At 35.5% G+C, this 10820-nt stretch overlaps 1 protein-coding gene across 2 annotated transcripts in view; it reads right to left on the bottom strand.

Annotated features, from left to right (window-relative positions):
- Positions 1–1364: 1364 nt before the first annotated feature.
- LOC128248059 (uncharacterized) overlaps positions 1365–10820 on the bottom strand; it is a 10035-nt gene continuing 579 nt past the window's right edge. The window contains exons 2-6 of one of the 2 annotated variants that reach the window (XM_089353257.1): positions 8306–8364; positions 6592–6658; positions 5437–5562; positions 2338–2466; positions 1365–1538 (exon numbers count right to left, since the gene is read on the bottom strand). In XM_089353257.1, coding sequence (XP_089209383.1) covers positions 1471–1538; positions 2338–2466; positions 5437–5562; positions 6592–6658; positions 8306–8314 — 399 coding nt within the window. In that variant the 5' untranslated portion in view covers positions 8315–8364 and the 3' untranslated portion in view covers positions 1365–1470. The remainder of the gene's footprint in view (positions 1539–2337; positions 2467–5436; positions 5563–6591; positions 6659–8305; positions 8365–10820) is intronic. The other variant, XM_089353258.1, reaches the window with a different exon arrangement.

Raw genomic sequence — 10820 nt, 5'->3', positions numbered from 1 at the left:
ACGTATATATATATATAGGCAAAATTCACAAAAAAACAAAAGACGAAGACAGGTGGTGTAGACAACAAACAGATGTATTAGTTTAACGCTCGGGAAGTGAAAAGTTCTTAACGTTTCGAACCTACGCTCCTTTCCACAGAAAGGAACACAGAAAGAAACAAAGAGAGAAAATGAAGAACGTCTAGTGGCTAGCGAACTATCACGGCGAATGCCGGACATATATTCGTTTATTTTATTTACTGATTGATCTTTAAAATTGTTAATTTGCAAATATTATACTAGTGTATTTTCATGCAGAACTACACGTTATCGAAAAAAATCCCTCCAAAAATTAATGTTTGAAAGGAGTATTTTCTAAATATAACTGAAAGAGGAGAAAACGAAAGAAAGGAGGAATAAGGAAGAAAAAGAGAAAGAAAAGAGGGGAAAAAGCAAAATGACTTTCAGTGATAACCAACCTGCACCCGTTTTTTTTAAAGTGATCAACATCCTTAAACCTATTCCAATACAATGGTACAGGAAAAAATAATTAAATAAATGAATGAATGGTGAATAGGAAGGTGAATACCTCCTCTTTCTCTCTTTCCCCTCTATCTATCAATCTACCTCTCTGACTATCTATCTATCTATCTATCTATCTATCTATCTATCTATCTATCTATCTATCTGTCTGTCTGACTGTCTATCTATCTATCTATCTATCTATCTATTTATTTATTTATCTATCTATCTATCTATGTGTCTGTCTATCTGTCTATCTATCCATCTCCATTGTCATGGAACCTCGACCAAAAAACAAAAATAATGTTCTCTTCTAAACAAAACCCCAAAAACATCTGTCTTATATAAATGAACAAGCTGTTTGTACATTCACAAAATTTTATTTGACAAGTTCCAGAAAGGAACGAAAGCGCGATTAATAATGAAGAAATAAAAGGATTTCTTTCCAAAATTGTAACGACTTTTTTCTCAATATTCAGTTTCTCCACATCACACCTAACTCTCTCTCTCTCACATTCTCTCTCTTTATATATGTATATATATATATATATATATATATATATATATATATATATATATATATATATATATATATATATATATATATATATATATATATATATATATATATATATATATATATATATATATATATATATATATATATATATACATACAGACATACATATATACGCATGTATACGTACGAAAATGTACGTATGTGCTAATATGTTAGTGTGTAGATATTCGTATACAATTGCTAGATTGTGCGATCAGTATAAAAAAAAATACAGCGTACTTTCACGTTTAAACAGAAGACTGTACATGTATAATAGCAAGAAAGAGTAAGTCAAAAGTCAATATTAGTAGCATGTATATAACACTGATTTCCAAACCTCATTATACTTTATTCATATTTATTCTGTTAATAGTATAGAGATTAAAGAATACTAAACATGAAATTTTCATTTAACATTCAACTCGTCCCTTATAGACCTCGTAGTCATCCTCCGCAAAATTATGATCTACTCTGCAAGCTGGAACAGAAAATATTATTTGTTAATAGAAAATTGCATCGAATTTTTATTTGATTTTGGAAAAAAATAGTAACTCCTATAAAATTCTTAGAAATTTCTGAACATTAGTAGTATGCCTGGATTAAAATATATAGGTGAAGTATAGAAAGCAATATTATCATTAAAATACGACAATATATTCACAAAAGTTGCTACTCGTTTCATCACAATAACAAACACCACCACCACCACCACCACCACTGCCACCACCACTGCCACCACCACCCTCACCGCTACCGCTGCCCCTGTTGATACCATATATATTATAAACATTTATTGTATAGAAAATTACTATTTGCAAATCTCACTAAGAGATATTCAGCAACACTACTTTGGTGTAAAGATTATTTGCCAACATAACACGGCAGTCCTGGTTTAGGACGAATGTTGCTGTAATTTAACCCCAGATGACATCGTCTCCAGCTGGCGATACGACACCATCTGTGTCTTTATATTTTCGAACAAAATGAATCTATCACCCCCACTTAGAAATCGCATTACACATATTGTTTGAGCTGAGTGGGGGTGCTAGATTCCTTTCTTTGAAAATATAAGGACACAGATCATGTCGTATCGCCAGCGGGAGACGATGTCTCCTGGTGCTATTGAGTTAGACATAGCCTGGACCAATTACATCAACATTCTTCCTAAACCGAGACTGCCATGTTATGTTGGCAAATAATCTCTACTCCATTTATTGAATAGACAAAAAAAAAATTAGGTAAAACGAGAGAAGAATAAAATATTCGAAGCAACTTACTTTGATCATACTTTACGACACCTGCTTCGTCTGCTGCCATTTGGCAGTAAAGTGTTACACAACGAAAGTTATAGGTACCAAACGCAAATTCTTCAGAGCTCAAACATTGTCCTGCATGGTCTTTGCAAACTGAAAATAATGTAATTGTATGTATGCATATATATATATATATATATATATATATATATATATATATATATATATATATATATATATATATATATATATACATATATATATATATATATATATGTATATATAACGGCGACCACTACGTGGACAGTTAATGTGCTAGAAGAAGGTCACATGTAATGTGTCTACTAAGACCTAATGGGACCATTAGGTGTTAGCAGACACATTACACGTGATCTTCTTATAGCACATTAAGTGTCTACGTAGTGGTCGCCGTTATATATACACATACACACTGAGATCTAAGATATTCTTTCTGAATCTCTCTGATTCTTTCAATGTGGTGGCTTCCTGGTAATAAATCGATATTAATTAATATCTGATTTTTTACCCTGTTTTAATTTAATTTTATATATATATATATATATATATATATATATATATTAAATATACAGGGATTAACAGGAGCCTGCTTCTCCAACATACTGAGAATTCAGAAATAGCACACACAGAACGGAAAACAGAAGAGAAGAGTAAAAACAAACCTGCCTTTAGTTAATTGGGTACGACGTTTCACGGTTAAGGGTATGAAGTAAATGTCGTACCCAATTAACTAAAGGCAGGTTTGTTTTTACTCTTCTCTTCTGTTTTTTGTTCTGTGTGTGCCATAAATATCGCCATCCGTTAGAGAAAAAATTTGTAGTTTGAAATCAGTAGTTCTTTGACTGCTATTTCTGAATTCTCAGTATGTTGGAGAAGCACGCTCCTGCTAATCCCTGTATATTTATGATTATAAATGGTTTTACCGATAAAGGTTTTTTCATACTGAGCTACTCGGCAAAATTGTTAATTATTAATTTTATTACTAATTGACGATTCCCTGCCCTATATATCTATACATACATACATATATATATATATATATATATATATATATATATATATATATATATATATATATTCCGCTTTTCTCCTCCTTCGTACGACCACACCTCGAATATTGCTGCCCCTTGTGGTCTCCCCATACAAAGCAAAACATCTCGAGGATTGAATCACCCCAGAGGGCACTCACCAAACGAATTGAAGGCATGACTGATCTTGATTACTGGGACCGCCTTAAAGCCTTGAAGCTCTACTTTCTCCAGCGCCACCGCGAGCGGTACATCATTTGTACGATGTGGAAAATATACCGCCAGCATTGCCCAAACGACCTGAACATTAGTTTCGAGGTTCATCCAAGGCTGGGACCACGGGCCATACGTCCCCTGCCCAATTCAGGATCACAACGTATAGGTACACCGCGGCATAATTTCTTTTCCTCAACAGGCCCTGCCCTGTTTAACATTGTCCCGAAACAGATAAAAGAGGAAAAGGATCCTATCAGTTTTAAACGGAGTCTAGACAGCTTTCTTCAAAGAGTACCAGACAAACCACCCATACCTGGATACAACTCACTCAATAAGAACTCACTACTTGAATGGACCATAGACAAAACTTGACTGTAAAAGGATTTAGATAATCCTATCAGGTGGTGCTTTTAAGTTAGACATGGCCTGGACCAATCTTTGGTCGAAACATATCTAAGTTTTATCTAAGTGTTATGTATATATGTATATATATATCTAAGTGTTATGTATATATGTATATATATATCTAAGTGTTATGTATATATGTATATATATACGTTTGTGTTCGTGTATCATAGGTGCAGGCATGCTTGTGAGGTAAGAAGCTTGCTTTCCAACCACGTGGTTCTGGGTTCGCTCCTACTGCGTGGCACCTTGGGCAAATTTCTTCTACTGTAGTGCTCAGGCCGATCAAAGACTTGTGAGGGGATTTGGTAGATGGAAACTGAAAGAAGCCTGTCGTATATATACGTGTTTATAAATCTATGTGTGTACGTGTGTGTGTGTGTGTGTGTGTGTGTGTATGTGTGTGTGTGTGTCTTCTCCCAAACCCAACCGGTGTTTGTGTGTTTACAACCGATGTTGTTGATAGCAACCGGTGTTGGTGTACTTGCGTCCCTGTAACTTAGCGGTTCGATGAAAGAAACCGATAAAATAAGTATCCTGCTAAAGAAATAAGTAATACAGCCGATTAAGTCGACTAAAAATTCAAGACCGTGCTCTAGCATGGCCGCAGTCTAATAACTGAAACGCGTAAATGAAAAAACTTAAATGAATGAGAATAGAACATACTTTCTCATAGTATACGGACACAGATTATGTGTTGACAGCAATCTGCGAAAGATGTTTTCTTGGAGCTAAAATGTGGTAACACTGTCCTACGTAAGATTGTCACGTTGTGTTGGCAAAGAGACTTTACTGAACAGCACTGCTAACATATTTCTCGCTCAAAGATTTAAACCTAGTTGCTTTTCTCTTTTATATATATATATATATATATATATATATATATATATATATATATATATATATATATATATACAGAGAGAGAGAGAGAGAGAGAGAGAGAGAGAGAGAGAGAGAGAGAGACATATATATATATATATATATCTTTTTTCGTCGTTACACCGATAATACCAATACATTTTCTCTCTCTCGATTTTTTCCTCTCACTTTCTGTCAAAGCGCGAATGCTCGAAACGTCAAATGCTTTTCTATTCTTCCCGAACGTCAAACTAATATACATGCTTGTTGTTCCCTTAGCTGTCTTTGTCGTTTTTCTGTACATCTGTTATCCTCATCGTAATTTAATCCACTTACATCCATAATTAATTCCCTGTGTGCTAGGAATGATTACAAAGCAAGATCAATATATTTTCGTTCATAAAATTAGAACACGCTACAAGAACGAACCTAAAAGCTGGTAGCATAAGTCACATTCTTCATTAACTATTTAAGTATTCACGCATAAGAACATAACCAATAGCTAACTCGTCTGATATGAAAAATGTGAAGAAAGTATATATATATATATATATATTAATTACTGATTTTTACTTACAGCTTCTCATCGTTTTCATGTCATCGTTGAGACATGATATTTCGTCACATGCGTCCATTGATTGTTGTACGCGCGTATGTTGCCCGCTACAAAAGCATTTTGCTTCATAGAAACAGTCGCTACAATCTGTAAAGGAAATACATTTATGAAGGCTAAAAAAAATAGGTTATTTTCCTTTTTGACGAGGTGGATTAGTGGTTTAGTTTATATGGTTTAGTATAGATTCTGCTTGAATTAAATTCCCCCAATTATGATATCTGAATGTTAGATCTTAGTAAATGTCGTCATCGTGTGCATGACGAAAGCGCTCATGAGCAGAGGCCAGCAGAGGCCAGCAGAGCAGCCAATATTGACGCCTTATCTTTATTATCAGTGGAGGCGCAATGGCCCAGTTGTTAGGGCAGCGGACTCGCGGTCATAGGATCGTGGTTTCGATTGCCATACCGGGCGTTGTGAATGTTTATTGAGCGAAAACACCTAAAGCTCCACAAGGCTCCGACAGGGGATGGTGGCGAACCCTGTTGTACTCTTTCACCACAACTTTCTCTCACTCTTACTTCCTGTTTCCGTTGTGCCTGTAATTCAAAGGGTCAGCCGTGTCACACTGTGTCACGCTGAATATCTCCGAGAACTACGTTAAGGGTACACGTGTCTGTGGAGTGCTCAGCCAGTTGCACGTTAATTTCACGAGCAGGCTGTTCCGTTGATCGAATCAACTGGAACCCTCGACGTCGTAAGCGACGGAGTGCCAACAACAATTCACTTTAAACATTTCGACTATATCAATGTCATGTAAGTAAATTTTTAATGTATTGTCCTTTTAAATTCGCTTAGTATTTTCATTCATTTTCTTTAAATATCTTTTATTATAACGTGGTAGTGAGACAAAAGAACAAAGAAATTGTTTCTTAATTTTATTTTAGAAATTTATGTGATGGGGATTGATAGGTTATCAACTATTCCTTGAAATGTTCAATTATATAAGAAGTTTACCGACCTGCAACTAAGAGGGATGAAAAATGTCATGGATATGACAAAAACGTATTTTACATGTGGCATGAAAAGAAATAGAATTTTTAAGGAGGTTATATCAGGATCGTGTATATCCAGCGTGTTCGGCGCAATACATGAAAACGTAAGAATATTGAAACTTACCGAGTACAGTTTTCATAACGATTTTGGGAAGGACAAGGAGGAACAATGTTACCGCAAATGTATGCATCTGTTAGTAAAGAACCACAAATAAAATCTCATTATATTCCGTATTTCCTTAATATTGTTGCAAAAGTAATTCCTACGAAAAGCCAATCATTTAAACAATATTAACATTCAAATATGAGGCTGGTGATCACCCTCTGCATATACTTTGTCGCTCATACTTCAGTGGTCGACTCTATTATTACGTCACAGTGGCCTACTGGGGTATTGTGCTGATGGTTGATGTTGAGGGAAGTTATAATGCTTTGCATGATATATAGAAGCACGTATAATATTTTGTTTATAGCCGCGTGTTCCAGAATAAAGAACAGAAAATCTACCAAGGTACAACGCAGTGGAACTGAACCCGAAACCATGTGATTAAGAAGCAAGCTTCTTGCCACACAGCCAGGCCTGTCTCTGTCTATTGTATTTTTAATTTTATAACAATAACATCCGCGTAATCTATGTTTTAACTCTTACAACAAATCAAGCAAAGTAACTTCACAGTTATAATAACGGTTCTTTCCCTTGAAATGACGGACATTTTTGTTATTCACTTGCAAAGCGCATAGATGGCAGGATGGTTTAGAAGTTCGTTTTCCAACTGCATGGTTTTAGGACTGAACCCGAGACTACACAACTGTAAATCAAATTTCTTAACCACACAACCATCTCTGCGTCTCTCTGTTCATTTCCGTTTTAGAGCTATGGATACGCTGCACGTTGGTGTTTGTTCATATTCTCTTTTCTTATCCGTAGATGTAATAATAAAGGCCCTCGTATTTCCTGTCTTTGTCCCTTCTCAAAATTTCGCTTGTATCGTTTGTTCTCTCTTTCTTCAAGCGTTCCATTTGGATTTATAGTAACGGTTATACACAGGTAAAACGAGAATAAAATAGGTTGTGCAAAATAATAGTGCTGAATAATTATTACAGATATTTGATGCATAGTTACTGAGGTTGTATTATCGTTGACTATTATTGGGCGCGTGGATAAGCAGTAGAATTTTAACGGAAATAGGAACTAAGGCCATCTTTCCCTCGTTTGTCACTCCCTTGGTTCAGCCGTAGTCGCTCCTCTTTTGCTTCTGCAGCAACGCACTTTCTCTTTATTCTCTTTTCTTCTTCAGGACGGAAGTCTGTTAAGTGGTTTGTCTACAACACAAGTATTAATTGAGATTTCCAGCCTGCGTAACCAGTCTGATTTACTTCCTTTCCGCTCTCACAACGAGGTATACATCCGAGATAATCGTGCAGTCTATTCTGAGTGGCTTATCACACCCTGGAGATCCATGTAGATTTCCACCAGACCACATGTTGTTAAAGGTCACTTCTGAGCCCAGAACAAGCACACGCTCTCCACACAACAGATAAGCATGAAGTAAGGTTCATTATTTTCAGCGAGTTTTTCAGATCGTAACTTCGTATTTCCTTTAACCATGCATATGGACACCATCTTGTGCGTAGACCTGTATCTCACGAGCTCAGTTTGCCTTAACGCACCATGAACTGATCTGCGAAAGTCAACATTCTTTAATCATATACTCCTATTTAAAAAAAATGTACAGCAAATTGGATTATGTGTTCTTCGATAAATTATGTCTGAAATAGAAATCAGATCATCACAGACAGGACGATCTTGATTATAAGTCTCTGGTATAAGGTTTTACCTGAATCATTATATTGGATTGCCAGATAAATTCTTTTGTATTTTTCCAACGTCATTTGTCTGAAAAGAGGTAAAATTCACTTAAATTGATTGAAATTTCAAAACCAGTAAACGAAAGTTACGTGTAAATTTAATTAACATTGGAAACGAACGAATTTATCTGACAGTCCAATACTTTACAGAAACAACAAACTGCATACCACCCGTTTCCTTAAAACTGTTTGCCGATATGTTCAATTCATTTCTTTGAAAATTGTTCACCGTTAGATCCGTGTTCGAAAGTGTATCGGTGGTTTCTTTGATTCCTAACTCGAAAGACATCGACATTACTCAGGAAAAAAAAATGATTGACGTAATGTATAATTTCGTGCATAAACAAATTACGGAGAGCACTGGCGAACGTAGTCGGCTCTACGCATGATAACGCCTGTGACAACTAACCTGGAATGACCCCAGCCCCATCAAGCAAGATCATGAAGCAATCAAGAAGCAAGCATAAACAATTTATAGAATTTGGATTGCTTAATTTCCATGTTACAATAGAGTGAGTTACACCAGTTCTATCAAATTGCAACTACGGGTATTTCAGCTTCAGCAGTTATTACAGGTAACATATTCTTCGACTGACTGCATAAACAGCTACAAAGTTGGTCGTAATTTCAAAGATTAAACATTCACGTTAAATCATGTTGAGGCCATCAGGGTAATAAAATCACATCAGTTGATCCCACTAAATTGCATTAATGTTGGGATCTGCAAAATCCCGTTTGTGATATAATGAATTCCGTCGAAATTCTTTCAAACCGTGTCATGAAATTGCTTAAATCCTATCAGTGTTCTCGGATTTTGTAATGAAAATGTGATCCAACATGTAGTGTTGAAATTGAAGCAATTATATTAATTCTCCTTAAAATTATCTCATGTGTCATAGTTTCCTTACTTCTTTATTGCCCACAAGGGTCTAAACAGAGACGGGACAAACAAGGACACACAAAGAGATTAAGTCGATTACACCGACTCCACTTAATTTATCGACCCCGAAAGGATGAAAGGCAAAGTCGACCTCGGCAGAATTTGAACTCAGAACATAAAGACAGACAAAATACCGCTAAGCATTTCGCCCGGCGTGCTAAAGTTTCTGCCAGTTCGCCGCCTTGTGTAATAGTTTCCATCGTACAAAGGTGACCTGGTCACAGATACACTTTCATTGCAAATATTTGAAAGTTTGTAAATAGTTTATTAATATAGTTCCTGGGTCTTTCCTTTTATTTTTTATTTTTCTTTTCCGTTTTTCTGTTTTGCTTTCGGTTTGTGTTCAGACGCCCAGATAGTTTGCTTCATTTCTGCTGGTTGACTTTGATTTTCCAAGATTGACTTTCAGAGATTGTCATCGGTCGGCTAACATTAAACACCTTCAATTTCCTTTCTCCTTTTTTGCATTGCTGGATTACAACATTTTTATATATCGATATTACCAGATGATAAGACGAGCTGGACAAAATGCTTAGCTGCATTCTTTACTAACTGAGTTCCAAGACCAAAAATTGAAAGCGATATTTTAATGTAACACTTTTTACATTTTTTTCGTTCATTTATATTGTTTTTTCTTCCTGCTTCTGTTGGCTATCATTAAAACATGATATATTAGACAATATTTCTGTTGTTGTTGCACAGATGAACTACGCTACAGAGATTTTAGATATATTCTGAAAGCGTTGTTACAAAAGCAGACAAAAGTGGAGCAGGGACAAACGTCAATCTGAACATCACATGAATAACCGTATAAACAGCCATGAACACAACGTTACAATCGCGATTACACATTGGAATATATTCATACACATATGTAGTCATGTATACAGATAGATACATTCATAGTTATATGAATATACGCTCATATACCCATGTATACATACATAAAAATATATTCATATGGAAAGTATAATATACGTAGAAAAGTAATCTATGTGCCAGTAACTAGGTCGTTGTTGCGCGACAAAAATCCTGAAACTTCGTCAAATAAACTGAATTTGGTTTTAACAGCTCTTTTGCGCTTGTAATTAGGTGCAAGACTTCGAAAATGCCAATTATAATGTATAACAACAAAATATAATGGCGAAAACGTGATTCGAACCAGAATCAACTTGATAGAGCATTACCGGTCACACAGCATTTGACAAATTGCATGCGAGCTCTTCTGCTTCATGCAGTAGTTTTGTATCTCCACCAGTTCCATTTCAGTACCACTAAGTAAATAAATAAACAAATAAATGAAAAAAAAAACGCGAATCCCTGGTTCAATCTCTGGCGGGAAAAGTTATAAAAGAAATGCATGAGTTGCGCACAATTCTAACAAAAAATCAATTTTCAAAGAAATGAATTTTTGGTACAACTGCAACTACGAAACATTACGATAGCAATCAGGAAGAAGAACACAAAGATCACATAGCATGCTAAGTAGGGAGACTACACGTTTTACTGGACCTGCTAGAAATATCAACCAAATCTTCCTAATA

The sequence above is a fragment of the Octopus bimaculoides genome, chromosome 6, assembly GCF_046866305.1.
Source record: "Octopus bimaculoides isolate indiv1 chromosome 6, ASM4686630v1, whole genome shotgun sequence".
Taxonomy (NCBI): Eukaryota; Metazoa; Mollusca; class Cephalopoda; order Octopoda; family Octopodidae; genus Octopus; species Octopus bimaculoides.
The sequence above is the reverse complement of the archived record's forward strand: the minus strand, read 5'-3'. Positions and strand labels throughout refer to the sequence as shown.